General features: G+C 43.1%; 1 protein-coding gene across 1 annotated transcript in view; it reads left to right on the forward strand.

Moving 5' to 3' along the window:
* Window positions 1-6,659: 6,659 nt before the first annotated feature.
* NOSTRIN (nitric oxide synthase trafficking) overlaps window positions 6,660-22,437 on the forward strand; it is a 57,131-nt gene continuing 41,353 nt past the window's right edge. The window contains exons 1-2 of the mRNA XM_047722079.1: window positions 6,660-6,849; window positions 17,226-17,311. Of these exons, the coding sequence (XP_047578035.1) occupies window positions 6,823-6,849; window positions 17,226-17,311 (113 nt within the window). The 5' untranslated portion in view covers window positions 6,660-6,822. The remainder of the gene's footprint in view (window positions 6,850-17,225; window positions 17,312-22,437) is intronic.

Genomic DNA, 22,437 nt, shown 5'->3' on the forward strand with positions numbered 1-22,437 from the left:
GCCCTAGAACCCGGCAGTGTGGCCCAGCCCTCCTGCTCACTCTGTCACTGGGGACACAGGCCAGCTGCCCCAAGCCCAGGGGCTGTCCCTTTACCTCCCTCTTGCTGGGGAAATAGTGAAAATTCTCTTAGACATGCTCAGCGAAGTTTGCAAAACATAGCTCATTTTAGACTCCAGCTTTCTCAAATGTATTCTTAGCATAAGACCCCTCTTTGATTTTATCTTTGGTCCCAAGACTCTTATCTCATCTCTTTCTAACTTTTTAACCAACAAATCTACAAGCAAGTTCTCTAAGTGGTCCTTGGGGATTCTTTTGATTCCTTCTCAGTTTCCTGTTTGTCAAGGCCATTTTTAATAAGAGTGTCAGAGAGTCTCAAGTGCATTTGGGCCATTTCCCATTTTAGAGTTCCTGCCCAGAAGGTCACACTTATCTTCACCCTCAATGTTTTGAACTCTGCTTCCTGAGAACTGAAGATAGAGGTCTCCCCATAAGCAGCGTTGCCTGTCTTGTCAATGGAAAGGAACTAGCTAATGAGGTCACTTTCTCAGTAAGGAATCCAGTGAAATGAAAACAAGTATTTATTGAACAGTTCCTTGCTCCAGGCACTTTGTTATAAAGAGCAGGCTGAGGAATGTGGGAGGCAGACCATTAAACTAATAATTTCAATACAATGGAATAAACGAATCAAAAGAAGTATGTGCAATGGATAATGGTAGACAAAGGTGAGAGTGTAGTGTCTGGAGAAAATGGCACTATCTGGGCTTTGGAGAGAACCCAAAGTCAGCTAGGCCAACATAAAGGTAGAAGGGACCCGTGTTGTGCAAAGTCTGGAGGTATGAACTAACAAGGCTGGCTGACATCATTTCACTGATCAGTTTTTCCTTTTAAAAAATTAAAGTTAGTGTGACCGCTACTCTCTCTTAAGTGTTATTTGTCTTATTTTGTTTCTAAAGCAATGTATGTTTGGTTCAGATGTGAATATTATCCAGAAATGTATGCCAAGTTGGAGACTTCCATAGTCTCAACGGTCAGGGGTATGCTATTGTCTATCTAGTGTATGTGTGTCCAGATCTTTTTTTCTTATATATGTACCAAACTAGAATCATACTTATTCTTTTGCAACCTGTTTCTACATCAATACGTATAAGTAAATATTTTATACTCCATCGTCAATTCTTGGGTATTTTGTATCCCACTGTTTGGGTTGACCGGCAGTGTAGTGCAGAAACTAAACATGGAAGTGTTAGAGTCAGATGAATCCCAGCTACACCACTACTAACTGCACGACCTTGGGTAAGTCATTTAACCATCCCGTGTAACCAACATGAGTTCTCTTCTTGGTGAGTCATAGAAACTACACCAGGTGAGTTGTCACATAAGGAAATTTTATTTGCAGCAAATAAGGACATCATGGGGCATAACTTCCGAAGCCATGACTCCCCAGGCAAGGGTGAATGGGTTCCTATATACAGGCAGGCATAGGCTGCGCGTGCACCTTAAGGTAACATTGTATGTTATAAAAATGAGGCTTGTGCTCTTCCTTGGGCAGATATTCTAGGGTAATAATGAGATAAAGGTAACTGTTGGTCATCCCAGAGGTCACTCCATGGTCCATCTGCACAGGTGCAAATGGCGGGGGTTACCTCAAACTGGTTTGGGTGGTCTGGGCCACGAGAGCTCTTCCTCTGGGCAGTTGTTATTGCCTGAGGGGTAGTTTCAGTTGCCCTTTTGGGATGAACCTCCTGTAGGGTCCTTTGCCTGAATTAAGAGATAAGCTGGAAAGAAGAGCTTAAGGAAAAACGTGAGACAAGGTGGGTGGGTACAAGCAAGAGAGCAGTAAGGTTAGGTCTCCGGGTTTAGTGACATCTGTGCCCCAGTGACCCTATGTGTATTAGAAAGATGAAAACAATACAGATCTATCTCAAATTATTGTCATGGGGATTAAATAAGTTAGTACTGTAAAGCAGTTAGAATAGCACTAGACAGATGGTAAGTCCTCTAAATGTGAGCTCATATTACCATAAAGGATTTAACTGGGTTGTGATACTGTTTAATTAATTTTTATTGAAGTGTAGTTGATACATAATGTTACTTAGATGTACAACATAGTGTGATTCAACAAGTTTATATGATGTGCTAGGCTCACCGCAAGTATAGATCCCAGCTGTCCCCATACAATGCTATTATAGTACTATTGACATACTCCTTATGCTGTGCCTTTCATTCTTGTGACTCATTCATGTTGTCACTGAAGCCTGTACCTCCCACTCCCCTTCTCCCACTTTGCCCATCTCCCCACACTCTTCTCCTCTGGCCATCATCATCAGCTTGTTCTCTGTATTTATGGGTCTACTTGAGTTTTTTGCTTGTTCGTTCATTTGTTTTATCTTTTAGATTCCACATATAAGTGAAAGCAGATGGTATTTATCTTTCTCTGCCTGACTTATTTTATTTAGCCTACCCTCTAGGTCCATCCATACTACTGAAAAAGGCAAGATCTCATTCTTTTTTATGGCTGAGTAATATTCCATTGCATGTGTGTGTGCATGCATGTGTGTGTGCATATACATTCACACCACATCTTTATCCATTCATTGATTGATGGACATGGATGGCTTCCATATCTTGGCCATTGTGGATAAAGCTATAATAAGCAGAGGGGTGCATATGTCTTTTTGAATTAGTGTTTTGGTTTGGGTAAAAAGCTAGTATTTACTGAACCATATGGTATTTCTATTTTTAATTTTTTTGAAATTACTGGATCATATGGTTTTTCTATTTTTAATTTTTTGAGGAATGCCATACTTTTTATCACAGTGGTTTCATTGGTCCCTAGTGACAGATGTTTGTGCCATTTCCAATTTTTTACATGCTTTGGCATCTTAAAGAAACTTCCAAGGCAAGTTATGAATTGCCCTTAACCTCTATTACATTCAAGCTCCTGTGTCTTTCTGAATTAGCAATACCCAACAACTGCTTACAAGCACTTAACAAATGTTACTGTGTCATTGACTCCTCTCAGAGGCAGTGCTGAATGGGTTGAGTGGAGTATGGTGAAGTGGCTTCCAGGCTAGACCCAAGGGAGTCCACTGCGAGTTTTCTCTCTGCAGAGATGCCGCTCCAGGAATGCAAATGCCACGCATAGACAGGGAAAGGAAGCAGGAAGATCGATGTCTGAGATGTCAGTCAATGAGTCAAGTTGGGCACCTGGGCTGGAAAGAAGCCAGAGAAAGCATATAAAAGTCAGAGACAAACCTGAAGACAAAGAACTCAAAGGATGCCTTGGGAACCAAACATTTTAGCCATTCCATTCATTCCTATATAAAGTGAAGAGATGCTTCACTTTATATAGTTCTCATTTACCTCTAGATAGAGAATGATGTTCTTATCAATGTGAGTCAAGGACAGGCTGCCCCAAGATAGGCCATTTGACGTGAAGATGATTTTGAGTTAAAAAGTAACCAAAACCCCACAGATTCAGGAAAAGCTCTTTACCTTCCTCCACTACTGCATAAAAGAATTTAGACAGAGGAGCTGTTTCAGGAAGAGAGCTATCATGATAGATAACTACATTACAATATAAACTAGGGATGGCAGACAAGGAGGAACCTGAGAGGTCCTATTTGTTCAAAGTCTTCTCCTTGTCCCACTGTCTCTGAGTGGCCTAGCAAGCGTTGATGTACTCTTTTTTTTATTCTTCCTGAAAATTGCATTCCTTCTCTTTGAAGACCCAGAGCCTTGCCCTCTTCACCTTAGTTCAGAATGACATGTATATCTCATTTTGCCTGATTGTCTTTGGAATTTCCTTATGTGGCCTTCCTGTACATATGCTAGTATTAAATTTGATTTTCTCCTGCTAATTTGTCTCATGTCAATTTGAGTCTTACTGTGGCTAGAAGGACCTTGAAGAGTACAGGAGTTCTTCCTTCCTCATAATATTAATTCCAAAACTACAAGGCTCTTCTCACTCATGTGCTCACAGGAACTCAGCTCCCTCCTCCCAGTCTCCCTGGACCATATCTGGGTGTCAGGGGAAAGGGGTTCTCGGAGGCGCAAGGACAAATGTACTCATGCCCAGGTGCCTCACCAGTGACAGCCTCTGGTGCTAGAGACATCCTAGAGAGCCTGATTGGCTGTTTGCTCCTCCCCCACCAGCCACCCCAGGGTGAATGTGCTTTGCTGTGTTCTTTGGGTCAAAAGGAAGAATGAATCTCCAAGTCTGTGTCTAAAGTCATTAGGGAATTAATTCTTTATTTCTCTCCATAAACTCAGTCTCTGCCGGAGTTCCAAACATGTCCCCTGAGGCTGAACTGGGGCAAGGGAGAGGATGGCCAGTAGCAGTCATGCCCTCAGTCATCTTTTCTGCCTTATCTTTTTAATCGTTCAAGAACAAATATTGACTGACCATTGTAGTGAATTTAATGTAAAACTAATCCCGATCCCCTGCCTTCTCTGTATCAGGGGTGAAATCTTCCCCACCTCCATGAATCTGGGCTGGTCTGTGAAAGGCTTTGGTCAGCCAAATGTGGCTGAAGTGATGATGTGTCAGTTCCAAGCCTGCACCTCAAGAGGCCTTGGGTGCTTCTACTCAATGTCATCTCCTCACCAGGCCCTTTGAACAGCTCTGGTTTGACTACTGGCTGAAGAAAAATTGCCTCAGCCTGCAGCCAACCATCTGCCCAGCAGAACCCCGAAGAGCCGTGCTGGCAAGCCCAGCCAAGATCAACAGTGTGTGTAGATGACCTGCTTTCACATGAGGGATCCTGGGGAGACCCAAAGTACCACCCAGCTAAACCACACACCTGTGAACCAAGGAAGGTCTGTGCCATTTGAAGCCACTGGGTGTTGTTTGTTACACAGCATCACTGAAAATGGATAACTGATACAACCCTCTTTCTGATCTCCAGAATCAATTTTTTTTTTCCCTTCGGATTCAAACACCTCTCTGAAAAGCTCAACAAATAGCCAAAGTCTAGTTTTCAGGCCAGATTCAGCCCAGATACCTGCTGCCCTCACAGCAGTCTGTGAGGAGGATACTGCAGCCACAAGAAGGTATTTTAGTTTAGCAGATGTCAGAAGCCTAAAGGAAAACTAGTCAGCCTGCTGGGAGAGACACACATGAGGACAATGGGGGCAGCAACACCCTACCAATCTTCAATAGGGCCACGAAGATCCCAGTAAGTGTGGTGTGATGGCATTTCCTGTGCAAACCAGCAAGGGAGGCCGATCTCCCCATTTTGAACAGAGCTGGAGCTGAAATGAGACCAAGAGCCTGGGAAATCAGAAGGAAGGCCCTGAGCTGCCCCAGGCCCTCAAACCAAGGCTCCAGCCAAGTTGATCTACAATCTCTGGTGGCTGGGAAGCCGCCCAGTGGGTATCCGAATGACATATTAACTTCAGTTTTTAACCTGTCTCTACATGTCTTTCAGAATGCCGAGTGGCCTGATCTGATTCGCCCCTACTTGCTACTGCTCCATGTTGGAACCTCCAGTGGTAAACGTCCTTGGGAGAAGCAAAGAGGAGAGCACTGTGTGAATGATGATTCCCTGACTATGGAGCACTCTTCTCCATCTGATTGCAAGACAGCATCTCTTCCCTCCTGACCCCTTCCTCTTCATTCCTTATTTCTAGGGACTTTGAAGGAGTCTGCATACCTAGGGTAGATGAATAGAGTTGGCCCCCCCACCACCTGGCAGCTCTGAACTGTGCCACTGGCTTCTCCTGACAGAGCTCCTCTCAGACTGGGGGCCTGCCAGTCATACCAAAGGTGCCCGCAGCCCAGCAAATGGCCGCTGAAAGGCAAAGGGCCACCGAAAGGCAAATGGCTGCCGAAAGGCAACAAGCCTTTAGCTGGAAATCTATGGATTGACGACTGGGTGCAGAGAAAGCAATGAATGATAAGTTGCTGATAGTGGATTTCTAGTTTACTGTTTACTCTTTTGAGTAATAATAAACAAGAAAGTGAGGGTGAACATAGGAAAACCCTCCTTACCTTCATAGTTTGGCCTCTTGGAGGGAGAATGACGGTTCTGAGAATGAGTTCTGAGAATGAGGGTTGAGTTGAATTAGGCCCTGTGAGGTGGTTAATGTGTGTCACGCTCCCCATAGACTTTTCTAGACATTTTCCTTCCATAGTCATAGTTCTGTGAATGTGGTCCTAATTGTTTGGTACCTGGCCCTGGGGTGATTTGGTGGGGGAATAGTGGCTCCATGGGTGTGTGTGTGTGTGTGTGTGTGTGTGTGTGTGTGTGTTAGATAAAGAAGGGGGTTGGGGGCATCAGAGCTCAGGATTGGTCAGTTTGCATATCAAAGTCACTCTCACAGGCAAGTCGTTTGTTATCTCCAGGAATTAGCTAACCCCAGGAGGGGCTGTCCCCCCTTAGGTCTGAAAGGCCCCAACATGCCAAAACATCATGAAATAAAGAAAATGTTAAAATGTGATAAATACAGTAGGCGGGGAGACTGGGCGTCCTCAGTATATACCCTGAACACCCGAATTATTGGGACACTTGACGGCTTCTGGGCCTCCTCGCAAAGTCAGGCAGTTTAGGACTCGTATTCTGCCCTCTAAGTGTTTACAGAAGTCATTCTCAACATGTCAGCCCAGCTCTGTTGACCCAGAGCAGTTCTTTGCTTTTTCAGGAAACAAACGGGATGAAAGTGCTGGGCCCGGACTTCCTCCTCAGGGTGTTTGACAGGGACTGACGCACTGTAGGCCCTTTGACTTCGGGAAGTCCAGGACACACCCAGCCTTGATTGTACTTTCTTGAACGCTGAACGCCAGAGCGTAGGTTAAAGGACAGAAGGAAAAACATTCTAACATGAGGGACCCCCTAACAGATTGCTCGGTGAGTAGCTCCATGTGGTTTTGCGCCTGTGGGTGAGAGGGCAGCCTCAGAGGGTTCAGTTTATATATTAATGGGTCTAAACTTAAGGAATTTGAGACATTCTGAGGACAAACGTGTTTAGACATTGGCCGTGATACAAAAGTCTTGTGGCTTTTCTTTGGTTTGATTGCAAACAACCCTTTCTAGCAAATGACAGGGCAGGTTAATAATTGTCATCTTTTATTCTCATAGGGTTGGAACAACTTTGAGTGGGTATAGCATCATATTTGCTTGCAGATGTGGCTGTTTGGAAAACATTCTGAAGACAGATGCCCAAGGGGCCAACATGGTGTGGAGAGCGGCTACCCAGATGCTCAGAACCTGCAGGCAGCTTAGGGCTCTGTGAATGAAGTTGGGGTGGGAGATTTTGCCATATTTCTCCATATCCTGTAGAGTCCAGAACTGTAAGGCCTGCAAGTGGAAGGACAGGTGCCCCCACCCTGCCCCGCCTCCAGTGGTTCTCAGACTGGTCTCCCAACATGTGTGTTTAGTTCTGGGAGTGTTATCAAAAACAGAAGATGGGTCAAGAGTCCAAAGATGGTGTGAGGTTGTCAACAGAAATAGCAGAGATGAAATTTAGGAAATAAGGAGCAATTAAAATAAGGCACATGGCCGGGGGTGGGTGGGGGGGTGCTCCTATACTGTGGACGTAAAATAATCTAGAATCATCACGGTGTCAGCTCAGTAAAGGGTGGCAGAAAACCAAGATTGGTCACATCAGAAGCAAGGAGTTGCATTCATCCCTCAAGTATTTTATAAAAAAAAAAAAAACAAAAAACCTCCCTAACAATAACAAACTGTAGAAAAGCAGATAAATGAGGGCTGCAGGAAAGCCATAAAGAAGAGCGGCAGGGGATTACTGGTTACATTTTTTTTTTTAAGAACTTATTTATTTGACAGAGAGTGAGAGAAGGAGAGAGAGCACAAGTGGGGGGAGCAGCAGAGGGAGAGAGGGAAGCAGGCTCCCTGCTAAGCAGGGAACCCAATGTGGGACTCGATCCCAGGATTCTGAGATCATGACCCGAGCCGAAGGCATAGGCTTAACCCACTGAGCCACCCAGGTGTCCCTACTGGTTACATTTTTGTTTCCACAATGGACAAGCACAGGTAAAAGAAGGTGGAGCTGTCAAGGCGAGCCCACAAAATGAGTTCATGAATCAGATGGGCTAGGTGAGATGAAGAGCATTGGCTGGTACTATTAATAATGACCGTGTAATGGCAGGTTCTGTCTACTTTCATTTTTTAAATGCAAAGGTAAATATGAGTCTAACATAAAAACGAATTCCAGGGCGCCTGGGTGGCTCAGTGGTTTAAGCCTCTGCCTTCGGCTCAGGTCATGATCTCAGGATCCTGGGATCGAGCCCCACATCGGGCTCTCTGCTCAGCGGGGAGCCTGCTTTCCCCTCTGTCTCTACCTGCCTCTCTGCCTGCTTGTGATCTCTGTCTGTCAAATAAATAAATAAAATCTTAAAAAAAAAAAAACAAAAAACGAATTCCAGCAGTATAGTTGTATACAGATTCTAAGATGGAAAATTCTCCCCCTCCGTTTCCTCCTTCCCAATCTTTTCTTCATTGGTAAGCACAGACAATTAAAAAAAAAAAAGTCTTTTATTGTTCATGTATTTGCTGTTTATTTTTCTCTCTCTGCATTTGCCACCTTACCAAATGTTACCTCCTCTCCTTTCTTCCCACCGATACCCTGATGATGTTTTTGCATGGGGGTGGTTGAGCAAGGCAGGGATGGGGTAAGTGGAGGCGAAAACTTAACACTAAAGAAGAAAGTCAGGACCACATGAAGAGTGAGATAGAAGAGAGAGAAACTAGGACCAAGTTAAGTTAAGGGAACAACACAAACACAAACTAGTAGCCTGATGTTTTTTTCAAAGGCTGCCTTCAGATCAGGATCTGGGAGACATGTTTCCTTCTGAGCAGCCCCCCAAGAGAAGCTGTCACCACATGTGTGGGTCAGCTTCATGCTCCCTCCTTAACGTACTTAGGGGTTCTTTTCCCTCAGCCGAGCCGTCTCCCCAGGGACTCCCATCTTTATCTACAACCTGAAGTTTTCTCTCTGGGCCCGGTGCCATCAAAGGTAGTCTGGGAGTCAAGAGGAGGCTGATACCCATCCCTTCTGCCAGAGTTCCCAAATCCTCTAAGGTCATGGAATCTTTATTTAAATTTGCAACTGTTTCATTTTCAAGGGTTCACATTGATTTCCTGGTGCAGTTCTAGCTTGTGCTTGGGGAATAAGGTTGTACGAAGATAGAGCTTCAGTTTGGCAGCGGAATAAAACAAAGGAATGGACTGCTAATGAAGGCTTCATGAAATACAGGCATGGTTTCGTGAAGAAACCAAACAGAACCCAAAGATTTAACACACCTGCAGAATGTTCCATTCCATCCCTACGGCTACATGGAACACATTTAATTCATAAAGCCTTAGCTTAACGATAGTTTTAAGCTAGTCTGCCCCAGGGGGTTCATATGTGAAAATTAGTGGTTACTTGAAATTCAATGGGAAAAACATGGCCTCTTTATTTCTACTAATCTAATTGAAATTTTAGAATTTACTTCAGATGTACCTGGATGGCTCAGTCGGTTAAGCTTCTGCCTTTGGCTCAGATCATTGTCGCAGGGTCCTGGGATAGAGCCCTGAGCTGGGTGTCAGGCTCCCTGCTCAGCAGCCCCCCTCGTGCCCCCACCTCATGCCTCCCCTTGTCCCCCCCATGCCCTCCCTCAAGCTCATGCACCCTCTCTCTCTCTTTCAAATAAAAAGAAAAAATCTTTAGAATTTACTTCAACTCTGAATATAAGCAACAGACTTTGGTACTACCACAATGTCTGTGATTTGTAACCAAAAAAATCACAGATATTTTTATATAATATCACAGGGGTTGCAATTATCTAGAAATATTATATATATTCCGTGTGATTTAGAAATTTAAGTTATTCTGAAGACTTGTTATTTAGTATGTTAATTGACGAGCACATGTAATTTTTAAATGTTTTAATAAATGTATATCAATATAATGTTTCTTTTGTAACCCTATGCTATTTTCTTGAATGCATTTTAAAAATATTCTGAGTAAAGTATAGATTTCACAGCACACCCAAAAGAACCATAATACCAAAAAATATTTTAAAATCTCTTATTAAGTTCATGCTCCAGTGACCAAGATAGGCTAATAGCTGTCAGTGTCTATGCTCAAATTATTAGTTACCAGCACAAAGATGGCCTAAATTTTGTGTAGGCTTTTAACTAATCTTAAGCATGTCAGAACTTATTTGAGGAAGATTTTGAAGTTGTTTCCGCAAAGGCACAGAATTGGCTCTGGGCCTTAATGTCTTGATGCTTCTGAGTTTAGCTTCTATACCTACAAAGAAAGGAAGGAAGAAAGAAAAGGAAAAAAGAAGCTCAGTGAAATTTTCAAATCCAGGTGCAAGGCAGTAGACAGGAATCGAACTATCTCCAAATGAAATGATCCAACCATTTTTCTTCAAAATCAGCCCTTCCTGTGAAATAAAACCATGGAAATCGTGGGCAAATAATGGGCTGTAACCAAGTTTAGGCTTTTACTCACTCTGCAGTGTCCAGGTAGGAACCTGTCAAAGCAGGCATTTTGGGCTCCACATAGTCTGTCCCTTCCCTTAACACCATCAGCTGCTGAAGCAGCCCCAGCAAGGTGGTGGGAGACCTCCTCTAGCCGCCTCACCTGCCAGTCTGGGTGGCTCAGCCTGGGTCATGAGATGTTCACTTGTGCTAAGACAGAAGATAACCGTTACAATGGTCCATGACTTCTGAGGGATTCTGGTGCTTTGCACAGATAAGGAGGCAGGTCGGGTCTGACCACATAGATGTCCTGTGGCCCCCAGCATCCCTGAGATAGGTGATATGTCCCCCATGTCTCACAGGCCTGTTTCCTCCTCTGGAAAGGAAGAAGAGGAGATATGGAGTAAACCATGCTTTTTAGTGTTCTGTAGCTCATAACTTATGATGGTCTGCTGTGGGGATTCCAGATCTCACCTAGACAGTCCCTTGGTTAGAGGAGCAGTGGTTTGAAATATTATCCCCCGTGAATCAGGATTCACATGAAATCAGTACCACCATGCCTGTCACAGGAAAGACATCAAACAAAAGCTTATTTGATTAAATATAAATGGAATATCACAGTTTATCTGATACTCTGAGGGTATCACTGTCCAAAATTTTCCATACTGCCATCTAGAATAGAAATGGACTTTTCTAGAATAACAGAATTTAACCTTCATCATTCAAATTGTGGAAAATCAGAAAGAACAGCTAGTCTGGGGTTGATACATTCTGTATTGTTTAGAAGTTATCTGATTATTCCATGTGCCCATGACTTTGCTCCATTTTTGGTGATGACAACAGAATGACAACAGAATGACAACAGAATGACAGAATGACAACAGAATTTGCTTACAAAAGCTGGGCAGAAATATCTTTTTAGACTGAATGGAAAATGCCTGTTTATACCAGTTTTCTTGGTGAAGGGTTTTTTTACGAGCTCAGAAATGTCCCAGATATTCCATCACTAGCCTGAACTTCCTTTATCAGGGAAAAAATACATAACCTTTTTCCTAGTAATGAATGAGCCCAACAAGAGACAGCACGTTAATAAAAATTCCTATGGAGATGTAAGATCAACAGTAGCTTCTTTTCCTGGAATGAGTATTTGGTAAGGGTGAGGTATTTGAAAAAGTGTGCGGGGAAAGAACACCAAAAATCCGCCTTCCATATGATTTTGACTAGAGAAAACATTCTTGTGTAGTTGATAACATTAGGAAGCCATTTGTCTGATCATAACACTTAAAGGTAACTATTACTCTGAATGAACCTAGTGCAATTATACTGATTAGCTATTTATAAATATATTTATTTCTGGTAGTTTCTCTAATTGATTGGCTCACTTAATATTTCTAATCACGGCTCTGCCCTTAACTAATGAAGTTACTTTCAGCTCTTTGGTGCTTAACTATAAAATAAAGGGATTAGACGTTAGGGATTTTCAAGCTGTGCTCCATGGAATCCCTCCAGGGGCCTTTGGTGGATGAAGTAGGATGGGAAGGAGAGGTAAGATCCAAAGGGATCCAAAGGTGAAAGCCAAGGTCAAGAGATTTCATCACCTCAAAGTAGACATATTCCAAGATTTTCTGATCTCTCTCTGTCTCTCTCTCTGTCTCTCTCTCTCTCTCTCTCTCAGACACACACACACACACACACACACACACACACACACACACACACACACACACACACGTGCGTGCATGACAAGATGGTCCTGGGTTCTGCTTTGATATTTATGCAAGTCTGTTCCTCACAGATTTTGTCTTTAGGTCTGAGTAGATGGTACATGAAAAAAGGTACACAATGTCTGTTTCTAAAGAAGGGGTTATGCTACACGAACGGGAATATTCTTAACAACTCTTTTATTTATCGATGTCACCGTTATCGCAGGGGAGATCAGGGTTTGTCAGGGAGTGTCAGGTACATTGCAAACGAGGTCAAAGATAAAGATCCTCCCCATTGCTGTGATAACAACAGCCTGCTGTTGTCATCTGATCATGAGGTTAACAACAACAGAACGGATTGAGCGGCTTCTGGACTAGCGGGTGCCTGGGCATCCTGGAATTTGGTGAATGGGTTATAGGTATACCTGGGACGTGAACCGTGGCAATCCTCAAATTGACAGGATGTGGCTTGGGGGCGCTGCAGAGATCACAGGCCAGTTTCCTCTGCCTCAAACAACTTTGTCCATTTACCACACACTGTCCCAGTACAACTATCATTTTCTCTTTTTTTATTATTTAGTTTATTAATTTTTAAAAATATTTATTTGCTTGAAAGGGAGTGAGCACATGGGGGAGGGGCAGAGGAAGAGGAAGAGAGAGTCTTAAGCAGACTGCACGCCAAGCACAGAGTCCAATGGGGGTTTGGATCCTACCCTGAGATCATGACTTGAGCCAAAACCAAGAGTTGGATGCTTAACTGACTGAGCCACCCAGGGGCCACCCAGTGATGATTTCCTAGGTGTGCCATGATGTGAGAACGTTAGGAAGTAACATAACAGGAAGTTATCTTCCAAAATCTAAAACTGGCAGGCCCAGGGTCAGTTGAAGCATAAGCTATGCTTTGAGCGGCCTCTGCTTGAAACCGTTGAGTTTGGATACTGGGGAAAGACAGGAACTCTCCACTTTCTCACAGGATCTCCCAACTCTCCCCAAAACAACTGAGTTTTGAACTGGCCTCCTAGAACTAGTCCACTGGAGGATGTACTTTAAAATAAAATAAGGAGCATTTGATAGCTTGGTAAATAGAAAAATTCTCAACTGGTTCTGCTCATTTCTGCCTTGGCTAGGGGCAAGATTTCCCCTCCAAGCCCCCATCCTCACACATGAGGTCTGAGGTACCCTGTTCTCTCCTAGAACTGCCGGACACAGACTCCTCAGGTGATGGGGCTAGTGTGGGCCCGTCCCCTAGGGACAGCTCAGCTCACAGTCCCTTCCCTGCTCTCCTGACTCTGCTGATGGTTCTTATCCCTCCTGCTCTGAAGCCTCCAAAATCCTCTGATCCATGGGTCTGCTTTGTCTTCTCCAAGCCCTAGACCTTGGCCTCATAGGTTTTCAGAGCAGGAAAACTCACTCACTCTGCAAACAGACGTTCCAATCTTTCTCTCTTGCACATGGGCCACTGGTGTTTGTGTTGGGTCTTTGTTTCTGTTTCGCTATGGGCTGGAGAGCGAGGCAGATAGAACATTACATAAAAAACTCACAATTTAATACTGTGAGACATTTCTAAATAAATCAAATAAGAAAGCTAAAGAACTTATAAAGGAAATCATAAAATTTTATTGAACATAAAATAAGATTTGAACACATGAACACATGACGTGCTCATGTCCTTGGATGGGAAGCCTAAATACCATAAAAAAGCCGATTTCCACAAATTTATATATATATGTATATATGTATGTAATGCAATTCCAATTAGGATCTCAACAGGGTTTAAAATATGTAATTAGATAAATCTTCATATGGAAGAATAGATGCCCAAGTATAGCCAAAGAAATTATGAGAAAGAAAAAACAGTTGTTTAAAGAGAAATCAGAAGCAAAGTGTTAAATGTCTCTATAACTTAAGTAGTGAGTTCATAATGGCTATCATTTTTATTATCTGTATCATTATTTTATGAAACATAAAAATGTTTCATAATTTAAAATAAAAAGTTAAAAGATTGTGTATGAGTTAGAACTATGTTCAGCTGCACATTTCAAAATCTAAAAATAAGAGTGGCCTTAAAAAATCCTATTATTTTATTTCTCTCACACAGAACATAAGTCCAAAAGTAGAGAGCTAAGGGCTTGTGTAGTGGCCCCCAGGACCATCAGGAACCCAGGATCTTTATCTCTTTCTGCTCTACTATCTTACCACAGGGCGTCTATCCTCAAGATTACCTTATGGCATCAGCCATCATTTCTTTCTTTTCTTTACATTTAAATTCAATTTAATTAACATACAGTGTATTATTAGTTTCAGAAACAGAATTCAGTGATTTATCAATTGCATACAGCACCCAGAGCTCATTCCTTCAAGTGTCTTCCTTAATGCCCATCACCCAGTTACCTCATCCCCACACCCACCTCCCCTCCATCAACCCTTAGTTTGTTCCCTATGGTTAAGGGTCTCTTAGAGTTTGTCTCCCTCTCTGGTTTCATCTTATTTTACTTTTCCTTCCTTTCCCCTCTGTTCATCTGTTTTGTTTCTTAAATTCCACATATGTGAAATCATATGGCATTTGTCTTTCTCTGACCAACTTACTTCACTTAGCATAATACCCTCTAGTTCCATCCACATCGTTGCAAACAACAGCAAAATTTCACTCTTTTTGATGGCTGAGTAGTATTCCATTGTATATGAATACCACATCTCCTTTATCCATTCATCTTGTCAGTGGACATCTGGGTCTTTCCATAGCTTGGCTATTGCAGACATCGCTGCTATGAACATTGCAGGAACCATCATTTCTTGAAAGTTCAGGTGTCAGGAAAGAGGAGGAAGGAAACTTCACTGAAACCCCACACAAAACTCTCGCCCATGCTGCCTTGAGAAGCATTTAGTCACATGGCTTCCCCTAAGGGAGAGACACTGAGAAATAACTTTATGCCAGGGGCATGAGCCCTGCTCAACATATACCTGTTTTCATCTCAGGATACTTCTGTGTGATTTGTGGGATGTTATTTGGTGATGTGGGAAGAAAATAAAAGGCTTAAGGGGAACTTAGTCAAAGTGTTTAGTGAACAGAGGAGCCAATAAAAAAGCTAAACGGTCTTAAAATGTTCCCTAAAACTTTCCCATTGTCCCAGTAAGGGGAGGAAGGAGGACTTATAATATCACATCATTCATATGCCAAGTTATTTTTATGGAACTAAAAATGGCTTGATTGCCAAATAGTGATTTTACTCTCATGACTCGGAGGAGAATCATTTCCTCTCGAGAGCCTACACCTAAACCCCACTGTAGGGTTGTTTTGCTTGCTCTGCAAAGAGGTTTAAAATCTGTAAATTATTTGCTGCAGTTGTTTTCAGAAAATCATATTTCAGCTGCCAATCCTTATTTCAGCTTCTTGGGACAAATTGGAATATCTGGCCATCGTGGGCCACATTCCCTGGGTCCAGAGCAGTGGGGGCAGCTGTCTGTCCAGCTCAACCCCCCCACCCCCACTGCTCACTCATTCAGATGCTGACAGGTGCCTGCAGTCCCATGATTTTGCCAACCTTGCTTTAGGAGTTAACAATGTCTTTGTAAAGAGCTTTGCCACCGGACCACTGTCCTTGAGCCCAAGGCGGTTTCAGTGAAACCTCCTGTGTGTCTACCAAATCCTGCCCTGGCTTTCTGTGCTCAGTTCAGAGGGAATTGAAACCACTGCATGAAGACAAAGAAATTTAGTATCTATAGAATGATTGTTTTCCTATTGCCTAGGTATTGGTTCTTTCCAGCCCTGAAGGTAGGGACCTGGTCAGGTCATTTCTTTAGGTCCTTTCCTCCTCCATGGCCCCATGTCCTCTGCTGGCTACTCTGCTCGCATCAGACACCAGGTCCTCCCGTGACAACTGAAAGGTGACCTTGGCCCTGAGGATTCATGGATGTGAACCTGCCGTCTGTGTAGTAGGTGCTCACTGAATGGGAGCTCTCAATGCAGTGCCCAACAGAGCGCTCCTGGAGCACAGAAGAGGCTGGCTCATCAGATGAGCAGAGAGCTACAGCATGGCACTTGTTTCGTAGAGAACTTTCATCCTCTTCTGTAAAATCTCATTTTATTTTTTTAAAGATTTTATTTATTTATTTAAGAGACTGGGAGCAGGTGGGGCAGAGGGAGAAGCAGACTCCCCACTGAGCATGGAGCCCAACTTGGAACTTGATCCCAGGATCCTGGGATCACGACCTGAGCCGAAGGCAGATGCTGAATCAATTTAAAAAATGCAATGAGGTATCATACCTCCCAGATGAAAACTCTGAGGGAGGGCTCTTGGGACCGTTCCACCACCCAACTGAGCTACTGTGTGTCAGGAAAGCTGCAGAATTCATTCACATTTACTCTGTCCATCTGAACACTTAAAATCTATTGTCATCAGCATCTACTTTTACAAATACGATTTTCAGGAGGACATTGTGGAGTTCTGAATTAAATGACAAAAGCTTTCCCTTGGAAGTCTTATGCCTGGAGGCTAAATTCATATAGAAATGAATTTCTAAAGGTTTATTCCTACATGTATAAAAGTTTGGGACAACAAAAATGTTCAGCTCCTCGTTCCAACATTCTTATTACTAGAATTAAATGAGATACGGAGGGACTAGGGAACATATTACTAACTCGTTATTCACTTACATCGTCATATCTCAGCCCTCCTACGATATTCACTTTAATGAGTCTGGGTTTTGACACCCAGGGATAGTGTTGTGAAGTTTGGGAGGGGGACACCGAAAATGGTGACTCAAGATACATACTGCAGAATGTACTTTGGGAACCATCCTGGGAACAAAAGAAGTGACAGAAAGTCAGACTTCAAAGTCACCCCACTGCTGAGTGGTTGCCTGGGGAGAAACAGACAGACCAGCTTTATTTTTGAAAAGTTCTCCAAGATAATTCACAGCCAGGCGGAAGAGACTTAATCTTTATTTTAGGAACTCACCCAAAAGGTGTGCGTCGCCGTAGCTGCACGATCATTCACAGTGACAGTCATCATTACGGAGCATGCTGAATTCAGAGGAGTTCTATTTTGGACGTGCTCATAACCCGTCTGTGCATCTTTTCTCTTTCAGTATAATAAAGTGTACAAGAACCTAAAGGAGTTTTCTCAAAATGGAGAGAATTTCTGCAAGCAGGTCACATCCATTCTTCAGCAAAGGTACAGAGCGCACGTTTGCAAAAAACGTTCTTCCTCTTTAGTTGGAGCTAGCGATATGACTGTTGGAGTGATTACAATCTGTCCTACTTTCCAGAACTCGGTGTTATATTTTAGTACTTGAGAGACTGATTTGAAGAGTGATTCTCCTCTGTTGCACATTTATCACTGCGGTACCATGATAATCAAGAAACAACAGGAAGTAATTCTGCGTGGGAAGACTCAGTCAAGTCTCTTTTGACTCCTCAGACTGAGTTTATCACCCCCTCCTGAGGCACTCCTGGTGCCTGCGTGTCCGCCATTGTTGTACTTCCCACACTGATGGCAATTATGAGCTGACATTTCTGTCCCCCCCACACAGGGTCAGGCTTGCTCATCTTTGTGTCCTGAGCTTTGAGAGTCTGGGCTTTTGACTTCGTCAGTAAATGTCTGATGAATGAAAAGTGACCATTTTCAGTATCACCTTGTCTTTTTTTTTTTTTTTTAAAGATTTTATTTGTTTATTTGACAGAGATCACAAGTAGGCAGAGAGACAGAGGGGGAAGTGGGCTTCCTGCTGAGCAGAGAGCCCGATGTGGGGCTCAATCCCAGGACCCTGAGGTCACGACCCAAGCCGAAGGCAGAGGCTTAACCCACTGAGCCACCCAAGTGCCCAGTATCACCTTGTCTTAAGACTAGATGTGATATGTGTCAAGTTGGTGACTGTGCTAAAATGAGCACCCTGAACTCAGTCAAGAAAGTTACAGAAGTTCCTGTTTTGAGTTGGGCCATTAAGGGTCTTCAAGCCATTTCCCCACATCTAGACAGCTCTATAATAAACAACTCTAAAAAGGCCTCCAGAAGAGACTGCATATTCTTTTAAGGTAACCCTTTCAAATTTAAAATAATTGCAAGTGTAGTAGACATGGGCCGATGGCCTCCTGCGTTAGTAGGACAACAACAGAGGAGAATATTAGCATCATCGGGAGCCATACATGAGGCCAAGGAAAGATACAGGAAAGCTCAAACAGGCATTTATTAAAAGAAAAAGCAACCCCCCCCAAAGACCCACAAAACAAAAATAGGTTTGTCAAACAGAGTTGAAAGAGAAAAAATTAAATTAAGATGCTTCTGTGGCCAATTGCCTTGATTCTATGAGAGGAACAGGGAGGACCAATCTGAGAGGGAATCTCTTCTGTAAGAAATTTTTTTTTATTTTAAAATTTATTTTATTAATTTCAAGAGAAATTAATAAAATATGGCCAGTTAGCTATTATACAAATTCAATCCATTAGCTATATGAGAAAGCACTTCCCTCCTACAGATCTGGAAGCATCTGTAAATATATTAGCCATGCATATGACCTAGATTAGAAACATCTGGGCTTTGATTATTTTGATGCACCTGTGTTCAAAATTCATGCCCAGTAGAGACCTATGAAGACAGAAGGCAGGTGGTAAAAAATGCCTCGCAAACTGACTCAACAATGAACAGAATAAATCTGAGGCAATCACTGCCCCCAAATTGCCTTATTGCTTTTCCCTTGTCCAGGTCACTCCAACCCCTCCACCCTGCCACAGACATATCCACTTTATATATGATCAGAGCCTGCATTTCTTACCCGTGTCTCTCTTGAAGTTGCTTCCTCGGGCTACCATCTTTCCTAGACTTAGTCACGCACAAAGCCTTCCACCCACATTGTTCTACAGCGTCAAACAAACTCCAATGAAGTAAAAACACTTGGGTAGCTAAGAATATTTCACTCCATGGTTTTTACCTTCTTATGGAGCAGAATTCAGAATCTGAAGATCTTTTTTTTTTTTTAAGATTTTATTTATTTGACAGACGGAGTTTACAAGGGGGCAGAGGAGGAAGAAGAGGAGGAAGCAGGCTCCCTGCTGAGCAGACAGCCCGATATGGGGCTTGATCCCAGGACCCTGGGATCATGACCTGAGCTGAAGGCAGAGGCTTTAACCCACTGAGCCATCCAGGCACCCCCCCCCTTTTTAAAGATTATTTATTTATTTGATAGAGAGAGAGAGAGCACAAGTAGGCAGAGCTGCAGAAAGAGGGAGAAGCAGGCTCCCCGCTGAGCAGAGAGCCCCACTCGGGACTCAATCCCAGGCCCTGGGATCATGGCCTGAGCCAAAGGCAGATACTTAACCCACTGAGCCACCCAGACGCCACCTAGAATTTGGAGATCTAAAGAATACTACTGGTTAGCAAAATTACATGCACTTTTCTGGGATAAAAACTACATAGTGTAAATACAAAAGGGGAATCTAGTATTTTAAACTGACCAGCAAATTTATGCTAGATATTAGGTCATTTATGCATTAGATGCATTTTGTAAAGCTAATTAATTAATTAACTAATTTTAAATTTTAGGTAGTCAATATACAGTACAGTGTTGGTTTCAGGAGTAGAATTCAGTGATTCCTCACTTACATACAACACCCAGTGCTCATCATAAGTGAGCTCCTTAATACCCCTTACCCATCTAGCCCACCCCCTACCCACCTCCCTCCATCAACCCTCAGTTTGTTCTCTGTTAAGAGTCTCCTGGATTTTTACCATGTGACTGGGACCTCTGCCCACCCAATCAAGCCCAATACCTGGAAGCCATCCATGACCCCTTGTTCTATCTCATCTCATGACCAAGTCTTCCTGTTTCTCTCTTAACCACCTTTCATACCTACAGCTTTCTTCTCATTTAATGGCCTCTGTCATTGTTCTGGGGGAAAAAAAAATCTCTTAACCTAGTAGGTGAGGATGAGGTCACAGTTTCTGAGCATGTGCCTTTGTCCTTTAAATCCGATCTGTGATTGTGTTAAAGTGAACCCGATGACATCAGGCATCCTGGGAGCTGCTGTGTGTTTCTGGCTAAGTCAGAGTTGCTGCTGCAAACAAAGGGAAACTGAAACCACTAATTGGACAAAAGAAGCTAAGCATGACCATGAATTGCAGAATTTCCAGGCAAAATGATGTTTCAATAACAGCTGCACTTTTTCATCATCACCAATTAGAACAAATTGGTAGGCAGCTGAGCTTGGCAGTGCAGCATTTTCTGGACTTAAAGCTTGATTGTGGTGCTGTCTCTTGTAGCCACATGCTAATGTGGACTTGCCATGCAGAGCTACACTACCATGGCTTTGTAAGCAAGTTGTCCAGAACAGTTGAGTATCCAAGGACAGTAGAGGCCTTATTCTGGTAATGTAAGTGTAATAATAAGAAAATATTGTTTATATTATTATTATTATATTATATATTATATATTATTATTTGTATTATTTATATTTATCCCCTCGTATGAGCCTTCCTTGACTCCAGTCCCATCTCAAAACGGTACCCGTCAGAGATGCATAGAACCAGTGCTCGTCTCTGCTCTAGACCCTACTGCCCTATACTGTCAGAGTCTGTTCACTTGCCTGTCTCCTCCACTGGAGGCCGAACTCCTTGAGAGTCTGTGTATCCCAGGGGACCAGCACAGAGCCTGGCACAGAGCGCATTCAAGAGACGTTCACTGAGTGAATCAATGTGTTAATGTAAGAATGACTTCAGGCACTCAGAACTTTTAAGAAGTTCAAGATAGGCTATTTCTGAGGCACAATAAATAAGTGTGTCCAAGAAATTTACTTACATGGTATATAGAATATTCTTTTGAACAAAAGCTAGGAAAGAATGACAAAACCCTGGGAGACACCATTTATCCAGCACAATCTTCAGATCAGGCACTGTTTTAGATTCATCTTATACTTGTTCTCCTTTACTTTTTAAAAATTCTCACAACTCAGTGCACTGTGAACGTACTCTGGTCCATTCCTAATATACAGATGGGGATGTGGGAAAGAAGAAACAGTTTGATTTCTACCCAGATCATCGCAGGCTTGGTGTAAGGGCATCAGCCAACTGGGCAGGCAGTTTGAGGCACCACCAACTGTGGGTGTTCCAACGTGTTCACAGGCCCTGGTCCAGCTCCCTTCAGAGTCTGAAGGTCCTCTGTGGGAAGGGACATCAGCAGCCATTAAGCCCAGTAGCTTTTTTTTTTTTTTAAGATTTTATTTATTTATTTGACAGAGAGAGAGAGAGAGAGTGAGAACAAACAGGGGGAGCTGCAGGCAGAGGGAGAGGGGGAGAGGGAGTAGCAGGCTCCTTGATGAGCAGGTGCCTGATGCGGGGCTTGATCCCAGGATCCTGAGATCATGACCTGAGTCGAAGGCAGATGCTTAACCCACTGAGCCACCCAGGCGTCCCAAGCCCAGTAGCTTTTAAACCTGGTAAGACAGAGGTGTGTGGGAGTCCTCAGGGACCCCTTCAGGGAATGAGCAGAAGTTAGATGTGGAGGGCTCAGCTCTCTTGTCACAACTACTCCCGTTATATCTGGAATATAACATTTTTATGAGGTGATGAGATTCTGTATAAAACTTTGTTTTCCAGCTAAAAAGTTTTGAATAGTGCCCTTTTTGTCCATTTTACCTGCCTTCCCTCATGACAACACTTCCATCTGACTCCACAGACCTCACTTCGTTCCAGAATGACCAGGCAGGGAGAATGTGAAGTCTAGAGCTAGGGCAGCTGTGCGCTCGCTCCCTGGGCTGCAAGTGGATGGGAACTGAGTGGGTGTCCTGAGTCTGGCCCTCCCATTTCAGCTTCTCATACTGTTCTTAACAGCAGAATTAAGGCAATCAATACTGATGAAGTGGGAGTTGTGGGCTAGCCAAAGAGCCCAGCCGCTTGAATAACAGAGCTTCCATGTAAAGATGTCCTTTAAATGTCCTCTAAATAACGGACTTTTAAAGATAGCCTATTTGTAAGACGGGCTTGTGACTGTCTTTTAAGAGGCAGACGGCTAAGGCTTAGGGGACAAGGTCAGCATACCAGCCCCCAAGCTGGAAGCTGTAGGCAACAAGGAATAGGGGTGTTTACGAACAAAGATTTCAGATTACTAAAACGCCTTCTTAACTCAAAATGAAGGGATGGCTCTGTCACCTGCTGTTCCCAAGCTTGAGAAAGCTTTGGTTCAAGTTTAATTAGTCTCTCATAGACACAAGGGCCAGCTACAGTCTTTTTCTTTTCTTTTTTTTTAAATCACTTTTGATCATCTTAATTTTAATAGAGCAGGATACACTAAAATTGATGACATGGTCACT

Source organism: Lutra lutra, chromosome 3 (genome assembly GCF_902655055.1).
Source record: "Lutra lutra chromosome 3, mLutLut1.2, whole genome shotgun sequence".
In the NCBI taxonomy this organism is placed as follows: domain Eukaryota; kingdom Metazoa; phylum Chordata; class Mammalia; order Carnivora; family Mustelidae; genus Lutra; species Lutra lutra.